The following is a 15,293-nucleotide window of genomic DNA, read 5'->3' as shown; positions in this document are numbered from 1 at the left end:
TGGTCTTATTATGCACTATATTTTGATGGGAGTGTGTGACTTGATTCATTTTCCTTGTGTGAGTACTCTGTCACATTCCACAGTACTTTATGGTACCAGTCAGCTACTCAGACACATGGCATTATAAGGTAACGCGGTGCCAAGAGACCAAAAGGAATCTCTCCATGCAGTGCCTGACTATACTGCCTGTGGTTTTTATTGGTTTTATTTCTGGGTTGCCCTCTATTACTTACCAGCAGGGAAGATCAACTCATCCATGTGCATGTGATTCAAACAGGGAGATGGCCCGCATTTTTGGTTTGCTCAGGGATGTGTTGGAGTTGGATGGATAATAACAACCACATTTTAAGGAAAAATCACCCCTGAGATTTAGGTTGATTGACAATAAAAGGTACTAGTGCAACTCTTCAGGTGCCACTGTTAATCATAAAAAATGTTAAATGTTAAGTTAGTTTTTAGGTGTCTCTAAGTGAGCAGTGCTTTAAAGTTATAATTTATTTAAAGAAATCACAGTCCATTCAGTATGCAAATATTTTCAGCTAGAAATGTTATATCTAGTGTAACTGAATATACAGATTGAACAGACATTATTGTTTGGTGAGAAGATTGATGAGAGTTATTTCTTTCTAGGCTTTATTGAGCTGCAGAGTGAGTGGTAACAGTACACATTTTCCTTCTCAAAGTCTATCCTTGGTTTGTCCACCTCTGCTAATATTTCATGTTCCTTTTCTTCTGTCTGTCCTTGTAAGTGGATTGCTAGATTGAGATACCCTATGTGAATTTTTATGTTCTGTAAAGTGGTAGGTATGAATGGGTGATTAGGCCTCTGCATGCAGTCCAGTCTGAGCATCTTCAGGAATCATTGAGTATTGCAAAGATCAAATAGATCTTTGAACTTCTAGACCTTGAAGGGCTCTCTTTATCCTGTCATCTTCATAGTTGTAAAATGGGTATGGAATATAGTTTGCAGAGTTATGAATAATGGTTCAAATACCCAGTAATAAAGGTATAGTTAGATGAAGACTGGGTCCTGCTGTCAGCTTGTCAGTGGTTACCTCTGTGGGAGATGGTGCCTTGGTTTGTTCGCTCTGAGAGAAGGTGGTGATCAAACAGATAGTGAAGAACATGCACAAAAGTAGTGTTTATCACTTATATATGGGCATAAGTGTGCACAAGTGAATTTTTGATGGCACTGTGCGGCCCAAATGTTGGCATAACCACATCCACGTGCTTAACTTGAAGCAGGGCATGAACGGTCAAATCTTCAAGTGGGAAATACAGGATTACTTAAGAGGCTGTTTATAAGGGTGTGTAATTGTTCCTCACAAAGTAAGCATTCTGAATTAATGGAACAGCATTCTTTAAAACAACAACAACAAAAAGTTCCAATACTTTAGTTTCTGTTTGGTAAAGTGAGAAAACAAGTTTTTATTTCGGGGAAAAACATTTACAATTCATGCAGTTCTACCTTTGCTGTTTGGATGTTGGGTTCCCCTCCCTTCCCTGTCAGGTGTGCATATGAGGTTTTCCTTAAAAAAAAAAGAAGAAAAAAAAGAAAAAGTCACCAAGGTTTGACGTGAACATTTCAACGACATGGTGAATAGTAATTTCACTCTATTTTTTAATGCGTGTGGAGACTAATTCACGGAAAGAGTAGACTATTACTTTGTGCTTTGAATTATGCATGGGCTGTCAGAGGAAATAAAATTTTATCAGTACTTAACATACACACTGTGGACTAAGAAGCTGGTTTGGACTGTCACAGAAAATGCTCTGCTGAAATAGATAAATTATAACAACAGATAATGTGCAACAATAAAGGGATAGAAACCAGTAATTGCTAAAATAATGGTACTCAACCATCTTTATTTTTGCTTCATTGACTGGATTGATGTTTATCAATGTTTGCATTTCTGATGTAAAATTACTCCTTTTTTTGCCTTTTCTTTCTATTTGACAGACTAGAGACGACTTCCTGGGTCAGGTGGATGTGCCACTTAGTCACCTTCCGGTAAGCAGTGCTTTTGTTTCAGTGTGCTCTTTTTTGTCATCACCAGTTGTGAAAAACCATGATGTGATGTAGAATTTATTTCCATAAGTAGTACAGTTAAATTTTCTTAAAGCAAGCATTCCCAGCATAGTATTAGAGGCTTAAACAAAAATGTTGTGGACAACAAAGCCCCGCTGGGCACAGGAATTGGGAGAAATGGTTCCCTTTGCAGGGACAAGGAAGACAGTTGTTCTCTGGTATCTGTTAATTTTCTCAACATCCAGGATCCGCTTCTCATCCTGATTATTTCTTAAAATCCTTGTCTGGTCTGAGACAATTCATGAATGACATGTGACCAATAGACTGGTTGTTTCTTACTTTACTGTTGGTGATTATTGTCCTATTAATCTTCTGGCTTTTTCCTTTTCATGAATTTTCCTTGCGGTTGAAACAGTTGTGTTCTCCCTTAGCAAACTCCATTTACTCCAGAACTTTTGTTAAAACAATGAAAAAACCCCACATTTTGGGAGTCCGATTTATCTGTCTGATTTTCTGTCTAAATGATATGCTGTTAAGGTTATGGGATAGTAGTTCTGTCTGGAAAAGGGAATAGCACATATTGATACTACTTCAAACCTTGTAAAGCCAATAGCCACAGACTGAAAACAGAGAAACTGCTGAACCAGCATGATGGGGTCTTAAGAAGTTACAAAAATTCAGTTGTTCTGAAAATGTTATAAAATTACTGATCTTTGTAGCAAATTTAAGTAAAATTATTGGTTTTATTACTGATTGAAAGTAGGACACCTAAGTAATAATGGAACTAGTGAGAAATTCATCAGTGCTACAGTACATACAACAACATTCATTAAACATTGACATTAGATGTTACTGATACTAATAATTATACAAGCTGTGATATTGCCCAAGCATACATTATAGCTTTGAATGTGCATAGAGATAACTTTTAATGTCTATACATGTATAAATAGATTTTTTTTCTTTAAGAGGTGTGAGGTGCCTATTGCCCTTCTTGTGTGATAGGAAAGTATGTGTTTTGGATGTTTCCCAATTTTAAACAGCTTAAATACATTACATGCAAAGAAATAGGAATGAAGTAACTTAGAAAAACTGATACTTGGAGGGTTTTCTTACATTTTTTTAAAAGTTAGAGTTTAAATATTTGGGTTAATGCCTGTTTTCAGTGTCATTTATTTACAGAAGTTCTCTGAAACACCAAACATACCATTGTATGGGTACCTCGGTTTGTTTTATACAGATAGGTAAAGTGATAGTTACTGAGATATGACAACTTCATGTCTGGCGTCTCTGTTACGTGTAAGAGGTGAGCCCTGAGATGACTAGAGCGCACCAGCTGAGAGCTGCCACACCACTGTGTTGTGCCAGCATGTGCCTGGCTGGTTGCTTTTCCTCGTGTGTTATGAACTCTGACTAGGAGAGGTTACGTTCTCAGTAGACGTACTGCGGATGCAAATCCAGGTTTTCTAGGTACTGATGTTGCTGTCTTCTGGGTATGTAGTTCAGTGCGCGTTTCTGTAAACAGTGGTGTTTGCTTGGGCAGACCCCTGCCATTTATTCACACCCTCTTGTTGCCTGCTTAATTATCCTGGGTCTAATGCTCACATGATACAAGAGGTGAACTAGATCTGCGTTATTCATAACTAGTTAGTTTTGGGTGGTTTATTTTTTAACTCGGACTGTTTCCTTTGTCCAGTTTATGAAATGGCCATGCAAACAGCTGTACTGGCCTTGGTGCAGGAATAATCACCAGAGGGGAGACTCTTAAAGTCGGCACCGCTTCTGAAAGATGTACCCATGACTTCAATTAGTGACTTTCATTATTGTTGGTAGTGGTGACATAGAGGTAACACACTGCTAGTTTGCATCAGATATGCATGGAAAGGGATGCACATCTGTAGTCAGAGAAACCTTTTGTGCAAAGAAAAAGGTGGTATAGATAAGCCCAATTAAGCTTCATTTTAGCAGATTTGCTTCAGCAAATGCCTGGAAAACCAAAAGGCTGCAAGTACAATGTGGTGTATTCATTATTTTAGCTAAAATTGAATTCTTTGCCAGCAGTAAGAGTTCTAATAGCAAATAAATAAAAGTAATTGACACAGAGTTTGAATCATTTTATTGTCAACAATCAAATGTTTGAGGTGTTTGATTTGAGGGTGGTAATGTTTTCTCTATTTGTTTTTGTTTCTTAATAAATGGAGGGATTCTAAGAGTAGAGCTTGTTCCAGAAGTCTATAAAGCTCCAGTTGTCTGTTTTCTTCCTAGCAGCCAAGATTCTACATTGTCTTCACACAGCAAGCAAAATTACAGACTAAATTAAGTGGAATTTCTGTTTACTATATAATCAAGGGTGGGGTTCTCCTCCTTTAATTCTATGAGCATAGAATTGACATAGCGCTGGCTGGCTGTAAATTATGATGTGAAACTCCATCTTCAGATTTTTGTAGACACTGCATTTAATATGTCCACAGAAGGATGCTCAACATTCAGAGACTAGTGAATACTATCCTAAATGTAATCATAATCCAATAAAGACAGTGGCAGAATTGTTACTGACTCCAGTGCATTCAAGCTTTCACTGTCAGACTTTTTCACTGAAAAAGTCTAAGGGAAATGTCTGTGCCTCTGCTTTCGGTTGATGGGTCCACATCAAATCTGTTTCTATTGGAAACTGCTGAAAAGGCTGAAAACACTGTGCTGGGTTGGAGATTCTGTAGGGATGCTGTAGGGAAAAAGACAAATAACTAAAAATCAAGATTTTTTTGAAATTACATGTGTGATGTTGGGTATTTCATGAGGAATTATTTTACACAGAGCCTGCCATCAAGAAAGGCAAAGTGGTAGAACAAAGAGGGTCCATGTGACGCTCAAATTATATGAAGCTTGAAGTTAACCTCAGTTTATACCCACAGCAGATAAAGTCTATACGTTGCTTAGAAAACTTACTTCACACAATGCTAGGTATATGCCTATAGTACTACCACCCCATGCTGTAAAAGCCTCATTTAAAATTATTTTCAAAGATAAGTGAAAATGAATTCTTTATCTCATGGGTCGATTTGTGTGAGTTTCAGTTTTTCAATATTGCTGTATGGTCTTTCTTTTTTTTTTTTTTTTTCCTTTTTTTTTTTCCCCACTTAGTAGACAAAAATCCAAAGTGAACTTTGGAGAAAATTTTTACACCAAAAAAGCATTTCTTTTGTCTTCTTGTATTCATATTGTACTTTACCCTATGCTTCAAAGCTGAATTTAATCACTAACAAAAGAACTGAAGTTAGAATGTCACAGGGCACAAAAAGTATGAAACACTGCAGCTGTTTTTCATCTTCTTTGTAAATAGTAAAAAATAAACTTTATACTTCATTAAGTTTTCTAGTAAATTCTACATATACACATACATATGTATATATGTATACAGTGATTGTTTTATGCTCAGTGTGTTTTCTGATATTATATAATGTTTTGGATGACTAACATTGTATGGATGTAGATAATATTTTTAAAATGTTGTACATGTTAATATTACTCACTTCCATGAACTTGGAGGAGTTTTTTTGTATTTGAACGAGGGAACATGGGAATGGTGGAAGTTATTGAAAATGTTTACATCAAAATAAGGTGTCAATTTTAGTGTGACTGTTGCCATTTGTGCCTGAATTTGACTTCTTGCTATTGATGAATATTATTGTAGGAGGAAAATGGCCTTGTAGACATTGACAGTGATGCTTATTTAGATGTGTCTGTTGTGGTTGATCTTAAGTCATAACACTGTTGGTGGCTTATAAACTATAGTAGCTGAAAAATATGATGGAATGATCAGAAATGTATTCTGATGAAAAATGGATCATTCCATTCTCATATGAGCTGTATTGTGTAGTATTACTTTATCTGTACTTGTGTGTATATTTCCATTTACGTGTATCCATATGCACAGACATTATCTACATAGCCTGTACATAACTGTAGAAAAAGTCCTTCAGTGTTAAGCTACATGTGTCCTGCAAACAATGTACTATGAAATATAAAATGATGAGGGACATGTTAATGCATGCCTATTTTGCAGTCAGGTAGTATTTTGAAGTTCCTTTTTAGTAAACATTATTTTTAATAACTAAAAATCATCGGCAAGATTTGAGGTAGAGCTGTAGACACGGCACACACTTCCTGTGAGCAGTTTTGAGGAATTAGCAGCTTTTTGTTTTCCTTCCATATTCTGTAGGAAGAGAATAACTCTCCTGTCCTCTCACTGGGGACTTACGTAGAATATGAATGTGCATATCTCTTTCTAGCTCATATTTGAGTGGAATGCTAAACTTTTTCAAGTTGTTTTAAAGTCTTCTACTGTCTTTACATAGAAAATCCAAGATTGTAAAATTTCCTGCATCAGCTACTTAACTGCCGTTGATGAATAAAATCCGTTATGCTAAAATGATGAAATTCTGCAGTCCAGAACTTCCCATTGCCTTTTAGGCTCACTAGAAAGTGAATGTGATGCCTGTAGAAAATCATTCCTCACTCCCCATCGTCACAGAAAATGTCTTCAGTTCCAGAGGCCACTTTTTTCCCCAAAAATTTCCTCTGGGAACATTCACAATATGTATCTCAGAACAGTCCTTCTTTCAATAGCTGTAATGTAGCAGTGTCTCCGCAGGGTGCTTACCTACCTGCCTGTGGGTGTGTTCTCATACTCTGTTATAATTAGTTAGTTGCTTATTAGTTACATGCTTATTAAGGTGTGTGTACTGATTTGATGCTCAGGGAAACATACTGTATATCTTTATGTTCTAATCAATATTTTCCTCATTCATCCTTCCAGTACCTTAGTAAGAGACATCGTGGTATACTTATTAACAAATGTTTGCTTTCTCATTCTAGCTCTGCTGCTGATTTGTTTGTCAAAATCCTGTTTTCTCTAGTACTATCTAATTACTATCTACAAAATTTGGTTAAAATATACAGCTTCTTATTTTATGTATGTTACTTACAGTTGAGTACTAGAAAGCAGTACTTCTTAATCATGCATGCTTTGATGTCCTGTTGATTTGGTTAAAATCTACTGTCTCTGAAAAAAATGGGAAGTCTGTCTCTCACAGATTAAGTGGACACTCAAGGCAGGAAATGCCTTGCAGAATAAGAGTTCAGGCAGTGGAAAGAAAGTCTGTATGGTATTTGATATAATATCTGAGATAATGAGTTAGGATTGATTTTTAAATTCTTATTTATTGACTTTGAAATAGAACAGACAACAAAGCATTTCATGAAGAATAGTCTGGGAGTTAGATTATTCTGTGTTTAGAAAGGTTTAGTTAAAGAATTGGACTCGAGAAGTATTCCTATTTGTAGGGCTAAGGCTGGGAAGGGATTTACAGATATACTATAATTTTTTTTTGGTGGATGGCAGATAGGCTAAACATTCTGAGGAGTACCCACTAACTTTGTGCTCATTTTGAGAAAGTTTGGTGTTAATCTGAGGTACTAGATCTGTAGTCTTGCCGGAGTGTGTATAATGTGCTTACTCTTTCAGTGTAACACAGTTCATGCTTCCAATTTTGTAAGCCCAAATCGTACAATCGGTTAGAATAAAGTACCCCAAACAATCAACAGATGAAGTATGTATACGAATTTCTGGTTCTCTCATTTACCTTGTCATTTTTAAATTCCTAGTTTTCTACCTATAGCATCTATGTTCTCGCAGACATGAAGGATGTAACTTATTTTATAAGAAAGCTGAAACTCTCATGTTGAAAGTTTGCAAGATTTAAGGCTTTATACTTACAATTAAATGGAAATCGGAAGATGTAATCTGTCAGCTTGATACTATTACTTATGTATGTCATGAATGATTTCAAAGTCTTAATTATTTTTGAAAGCCTCAACTGCTTTGAAATAAAAAATGAAAGCCAACTCAGGAGGAGTTTTATTTCATCGCTTTCTAATGTGCAGAAAAAAATACTGCTTAGAAATAGATGCAGCCTTTTCTGACACTGCTGTTGGATGACTGGAAGAAGTTGGAAGGGGTCTGTTTAGTTGGTCTTTTCCACCTTTTTCCAAGTTGTGAAGGTTGGGATCGCTTACAGATGATGGTTCAGCCCATCACTGGTATTTCTGGTGACATCTAGTGGAGTGCTGCTGCAGCTGGGTATTAACAGCGAGCCGTAACACACTGGTCTAGAGGTCTGCCTGCTCCAACTTTGTCATGTAAACATCTTCTCTAGCGTTTCTACTGCATCTGTGATGTGAACGTTCTTTATATGTCTCTGTACTTGTGGGAAAGCCCTTTAATTTGCCATTTTCTTAAATGCTTATAGACTGAAGACCCAACCATGGAAAGGCCATACACATTTAAGGATTTCCTTCTCAGACCAAGAAGGTGAGGGGGAGGACCTTTGTATTTTAAAACATTTCTTACTTTAAGGTTTGTTATTTGCAACTATTTAAGGGTTGTTGAATGAAATGTACCTCCTTGTCTTCTAGCCACAAATCTCGTGTAAAGGGTTTCTTGAGACTGAAGATGGCTTATTTGCCTAAAAATGGTGGCCAAGAAGAAGAAAACAATGATCAAAGGGATGAATCTGAGGTAAGGCTTAATGCTTGTGAAAGTATTCAAGTTATTAGAGATTGAAGTACAATTGTGGAAAAAGTTGCACCTTGAAAAATAAAACCCTGGTAGCAGTGTTAGTAGCAGCTTACTCTTTCCCTCTGCTCCAGCTTTTTTTTTTTTTTTTTTTTTAAACCATGACTGTTTTCTCAACCATTTCAAGTATTTCAAAGGATTTCAGCTGCCATAGTGAATTCTAAAGTTTGTCTGTCTCAGTTTGTGAGCAACTAGAAGTGGAAGTTGTGCCAAGTAGAAGAATTCAGAGAGTCTATGTAATTAATTTATAGGCATAATGGTCTATATTAGGTACCTCTTCTTCAGAGGCCATTTCGAAATAGGTGTTATAACATTTTTCTTTATTTCCTCAGCAGCGTTGACTTTGCAGAGAATAAAGCTCATGCAAGCACAGCAGGTTTAAAGACTTCGCAGCACTCTTATCAGCCATCATCTATTTTAAGAATTAGCTGCAATTATGGCTGACAAAGTGAATGTCAGCCCAAGTTTGCCTTACTTACTAATAGCGTGTAACAGTCATCTGTAACTTGAGAATGAGGGCTCTCATCCCAAGGCATACATCTCTGAGCTCAAAAGTTAGCAGCTGGATCTCTTTGACTTCTTCACTGGGAATCTGCACCTAGCCACCAGTAGAACAAGCAACCACCCAAATACATTTGGGAATCCCTGTTGTAATACACTGATGGGATTTTAGGTTTTTTGTCATTGAAATGACGTGCACGCTGTAACCACGGATTTTATTCGATTTCTATATGGTTTACATTCAAGTAATTTTGAACTTCTCTTTGGAAAACTTTCAGAATCTGCACCTATAGGCTAATGTAAGAAACAATTAAATAACTTCCCTTTAACTTGAACTTTAAAATTTTAACATTTTTTTTTTCTTCATTCTGAAGCACGGATGGGATGTGGTTGATTCCAATGACTCCGCATCTCAACGTCAGGAGGAGTTACCACCTCCTCCGCTGCCTCCTGGATGGGAAGAAAAGGTGGACAACCTGGGGCGGACTTACTACGTCAACCATAACAACAGGACTACTCAGTGGCATCGACCAAGTTTAATGTAAGTGGCAATGCAGTGCAATGTTTTGTGGATGTGTGCAAAATTATCAATAGGGGTAGTGATTTTTTCCAACATAATCATTTTAAATTTACAAATTTAAGGCTGGAAAAAGTCTTTAAGCAAGACTTTTACTAAGGAGTTTATAAAGGCACACTATTCTTTTCAGTAACAGATTAATCATGATTTTGGTTCTGTGCTACGTACCTGAAACTATATTAATGGAAAAATTTTCACAGATGTGCTAGTAAATTGAGAACGAAAGTCTGGATATCTTCAGTTAAAAAGGAAACTTTTTTTTTTTTTTTTTTTTTTTTTGAGAATGAAAGAGACTTCCCTACCCCCAGCAAATCACATATACACATAGGTATTCTGGGAAATTCTAGGAAATCTGAAGGAGTGGGAGGGAAGTCAGTGCATTAAGAACGTACCTTAGAATGTTGGGAGACAGATGTGGAAATTTTCAGTAAGTAATTTAACAGGAATAAATTACTTGCTTCTATAGAGAATCAGGTAAGGAAAAAAAAATGTCAACTCTTGAGTTTTAATTAAGTTAAACAGATTAACTTGAGGAGATCCTGATTGTTATTCAGTGTATAGACTGCATTACCTATGTACACTGGTTGTACCAATGTGGAATTCCTGTTCAAGCCTTCATTATATATTTCTTACAATTAGATTTACAAAGCTGTGGCAAGATTACATTTTGAAAAGTATGTATAATTTACAATATTAAGAGTTATACTGAAATCATGTATTAGTTAAACATCTTGCATTATTTTTATGTAGCAACTATTCTTCCACTATTGCTTATTACAACAGTAATGGTTATTCTTTCTTGAATATTCATAATCATAGCTAAATTATGCAAATGTTTGTTGTTGTTATTTAAGGCACTCTTTGTTCTTGTATGATGCATTTACCGTAGATAGAATTGAATTAAATTTTGTTCTGTATGTTTTGAACTATTTACTATTGAACTATTTGAGTTATTTACTAAGCAATGTGTATTTTGTCAATTAAATCTCATCAACTGCTATAATTTATGATTGGCAATGGTCAATAAGTGTCTATAAAAAAGCAGGTTTTATAAATTATTTTATTTAGAACCTCCTTGTAATCTGATTATCCTAAATGAAGTAAAGAGTACATGGATACAGAAATGTTTGACTGGCAGGTACCAAAAAGTAATCAACACTAGAAAGCATCATCATCAGATGGGTGTATAAAATGAAGGCCTCAGGGGTTTGCTTTTAGCTAGGTATCATCACAGGTAGTTTGGAAACAAATGCATAATTACTACTGATAAACTTTATGCATGACACCAGTCTTGGTGAAGAGTGAAGACTTTAAATTGATTCTGTTTACCCTTTAAATTCTATGAATTTATGAAACCACTGGGAGCGGAAGGTCTCATGAGGTTGAAAGTAGGATACATAACCTCTCACTTTCAGGCCAGTAACTCAGACACTAAGTTGGTCATCAAGGAAAATCATTGACTGCTGCACAGTCCATGTCTGCAGTTGGAACATGACAGTAGCTCATTTCTCATAGTTCTTTAAAATGTGCAATGATAAAATGATTGCATAAAGAAGTTTTTCGTGAACATAACCATCTTTCAAGGTTACAGTCCCTCATCCTGAAGGAGAGGTTCAAATACAATACTGCCTTCTAACGTGCCCATTCAGTACTGAAATAGAGATTTATACCTAGTTGTGCACATTGAGAAGTCCCACAAGCCAGGCAGGTCTCCATCAAGGGAACTGGGGTATTTTCCATTTCCATCACTGCTGGTGTGAGCCAAGCTAGTGGGTGCAGCCAGTTCAAAAAGTTATCCATACCGCAACAGCTTGCATTTGCTTTGGCTATCACAAAAAGGAAAACAGTAATTGACATAAAGACAGGGGCAAAGGTAAAATCCCTGTGTCAGGAATAATTCTGGTCTTCACAGGAAAGAATGAGTAATGATGGGTTAGTATATTTGAGTGTGGACTTCCATTTTTGCTCAGCCAACTGTGATGTATAAAGAACGTTAATTTCCACTGTTACATGACAAGTACAAGTTAATTCTGGGGACACTCTGACTGGACACAAGGAGAACTTTTCACAGTGAGAACAATCAGCCATTGGAATAATCTCCCCAGGGAAGTCGTGGATTCCCCAGCATTGGATGCTTTTAAGTTTGGGCTGGACAGGGTGCTGGGCCATCTTGTCTAGGCTGTGCTTTTGCCGAAAAATGTTGGACCAGATGATCCTTGAGGTCCCTTCCAACCTGGTATTCTATGATTCTATGACAGTTGTGAAGTGCAGTTTTATTTACTTTGGACTGAGGGATTAAGCCATCTTCTGTTTATGAAGTCTGACATGCAAGAATAATGATTTTTATAAACAAAAGCACTAATGAGGTTTTGGAAGCAATGGACGAAAGAAGTGTTTTAGTTTAACATTCATTATTTTCTTGTTATTTTCTCCTTCACATGCTTTTATTTCCCTACTATCCAGTGATGTGGGATCTGATTCAGATAACAATATCAGACAAATAAACCAAGAAGCAGCCCATAGGCGGTTCCGCTCTCGGAGACACATTAGTGAGGATTTGGAACCAGAACCTATGGAGAGTGGAGACATTCCTGAGGTATGTAAAGGTCTTGGGTTTAAGAAGTTGACTAAACTTCAAGCTGATGTGTTTCTCATTTGTAAGCTAATTACTGTACAACATAAATAGTCGTGTTTTTACATGGTGTTTGTGGAAATTGCCTTAGTAAAACACCCGTGACACAATAAGAATCCTAAACAGAGCTATACTTTCAAGGTCCCATGCATTTGTGGGTGCCTGATAATGTAGGCACAATATTAAATACTATGCAAATGCTGGGAGAAACATTTATAATTCCAAGCACTGCTTGTTATATATATGTTAATAGAAACACTTTCAATACTGTGCTTTGAATAACACTGGAATAAGTTGTGAAAAGAAGGGAAAAATACTGGCCAGAACTGCCATGTAGTTCAATTTTCTTTAGTTTCTTGATTTAGAGGAAAGAGCAGCTATTGGTTTTTTTCCCCAAAATACTTTGTTTTCATTAGAATTCTTATTAATCTTGTTAATCAGGGTGAGTGTTTGTTTACTTTATAGCTAGACTAAATAAATTAAATTTGGTAGATATTTGTAGGCCTAAGTGAGAGTTTGTGCAAATCTAATCCCATTCAACTTTAAGGAGTATTTTATTATGTGAATCACAGACAAAATTCTTTGTGAAAGCTAGTTGTGGGTCACTAAATGTTATCAGAGCAACAAATAAATGCTTAAACTATTGTTGCAGTCATTGCCTGTTAGTATTTGATTTGCAGATTCTAATGAGTACTTTCTATTATGCATTTTATTCTAAATTAAAATTAACAGTTGTTTCTTAAAACTTTTTAGTAAGAGTGCAAAATTAGTTACATTTTGAACAAAATTTCAAATGGAATTTATTAAATGGGAGTTCTTCTTCATGCATCTTTTCATCTACATCATTTTCTGTGTTGAATCATAAAGCACTGTGTCATCATCAACATGAAGACCGTTCTGAAGCCAGTGTGAAAATCATTTTCCCCTGTGTGACTGCTTTACACAGAGTAGAACGTGTGTTCTAGGGACTGGTTTATTTTGTTAAAGATTAAGGCTGATTATCACAACTGTGTTTGTCACAATGAGGTGGTCACATAGAAGGCAAAGGGAAAGAAAACTCGGTCTGTCTTTATAAATCCTTAACATAGTTTTTTCTCTTCTGTTAGCCTTGGGAAACCATTTCAGAGGAGGCAAGTGCAAGTGGAGATTCCTTAAGCTTGTCCTTGCCACCCCCTCCTGCATCTCCAGTATCCCGTACCAGTCCTCAGGAGCTATCTGAGGAACTGAGCAGAAGACTTCAGGTCACTCCTGATTCCAATGGGGAACAACTCAGTTCTTTGATTGTACGTGACATGCTGCTCTTTCCATATAAAACTATTACTGTAATCGTCTGTTAATTTAACATAATCTGAATCATACATAATCATAGTCATAATCTGAGCATAAAGTAAAAATTACCTTCTAAAAATTATCTTCCAAAAAATGCATCATAATTTCACCATAAAGCAAACTGCCTTGAACAACAGAATTCCTCAGTTTACACATAATGTTTTCTTTTGTGTGAGTTTAACTTCTGACTCTGCTACTATTATACATTTAGTGAAACAAAATAGGTAATACTAGAGAGTATCAAGCTATCGTCATCCATTTTACAACATGGTAATTTTTCTTAAGTTCAATATTTTAACTATACATGTTAAAATTAAAGCATGTGCTTTCTTATATTAGGATTTTATAAAGCCCTCATAGTTTACTGGATCAACTATTGTAAGACAAACAAAGGATTAGAATTGGAAGTAGGTAGTTCTGGTGAAATCCTCCACAAGTTTGTAAATGGCTAGTCTGGAAAAAATTTGTCTCTCACCATAAGAGCTTACTTGAGGTAAAACCAAAAAATGTTCTCTATATTTGTGTTACCAATTACCTTGTCAGACTGATGGTACCATAAAAATTAAGGATAATACATTTGGAAGTGGGGAATGTCTTATGTGTCTTTGATTAAGAAAACAATTGTAAGTATTAAACAGAACATCGTGCTGTGATATATTCTTTTTTTTTTTTATTATTGGTATATGCCATCAAGGTACCTTTGCAATTCAAGAGATAAGAAATTGTATTTACTCTTGTTCTGATTAAATAGAATCTTGATTAGGTGCAAGTTTTTCACAAAGAGCCTATGCAATAGGTGTCTTACAATGATTTGAATGTTATCTAGGGGTTAGTTAGCAAATCATAGTTTTGATGGCTAACCATCTGCATAAAGAGTCACTTGTGCTTTTGTAGATAACTGCAGATTTTAGCAGACCTTCACTTGGAGGGCAGGAGGTTAATCAGATTGTTTCAGTGGCAAGATCGGGGCCTATATTTTTTTTTACACTAACAATAATAAATAAATTGTATACTGCAAGGTTATCTTAATCAAAATAATTCAATAATTATATTCCTCTACAAACTAGCTCTTTTATGAGCTATTAAGTAATAGCATCTTTCTTATCAGTGCAATAAAAATTATCCTCAGGCCACACTTGCAAAGTAAGAAATTGTCAAAGCATTTAAAATCTCTGTTGCTGTGCATTATCCAGTGTAAGAGTGTCGGGATGCTTAAAGTAACAGGAAAAACCAGACAGTGAAATTACTCTTAAGATGCCTTGCTGAGGCACCCAGAAGTCTGCATACAGAGTGAGTGGGTCAGCAGTGTTTAGTGTGTAGCCCCAGCATATTTGTCAAGGCAGCTCATGTCTCTAAACTGTGCTTCCAACAGCTCTGGCCTCTGTGAGAGCTTACTGGCCTGATCCAGCACTTGAGTCTGAGCTGCTGCCATGTGAATGAACAGTGCTTACCCTGGGGTAATGAATCCTCCCAATTTGGAGGCTGACAAGCACAGTACAGAGACATCCAAGAGCTTCATTTGGATTGAGCCAGGTAGGCAGGAAATGTTTGGCACTTCCAGCTGAACACAAGCTATAATCCACGTGCTCAG

The 15,293-nt window shown here is 36.2% G+C and overlaps 1 protein-coding gene across 7 annotated transcripts in view; it reads left to right on the top strand.

Moving 5' to 3' along the window:
- NEDD4L (NEDD4 like E3 ubiquitin protein ligase) overlaps positions 1–15,293 on the top strand; it is a 193,107-nt gene that overhangs the window by 127,235 nt on the left and 50,579 nt on the right. For all 7 annotated transcript variants that reach the window (XM_075021351.1, XM_075021352.1, XM_075021353.1 and 4 more), the window contains 6 exons: positions 1,961–2,011; positions 8,338–8,399; positions 8,504–8,606; positions 9,539–9,705; positions 12,205–12,337; positions 13,480–13,656. In XM_075021351.1, coding sequence (XP_074877452.1) covers positions 1,961–2,011; positions 8,338–8,399; positions 8,504–8,606; positions 9,539–9,705; positions 12,205–12,337; positions 13,480–13,656 — 693 coding nt within the window. The remainder of the gene's footprint in view (positions 1–1,960; positions 2,012–8,337; positions 8,400–8,503; positions 8,607–9,538; positions 9,706–12,204; positions 12,338–13,479; positions 13,657–15,293) is intronic.

This window comes from Buteo buteo, chromosome Z, assembly GCF_964188355.1.
Source record: "Buteo buteo chromosome Z, bButBut1.hap1.1, whole genome shotgun sequence".
Lineage (NCBI taxonomy): Eukaryota > Metazoa > Chordata > Aves > Accipitriformes > Accipitridae > Buteo > Buteo buteo.
This window is presented reverse-complemented; position numbering and strand designations above follow the sequence as displayed.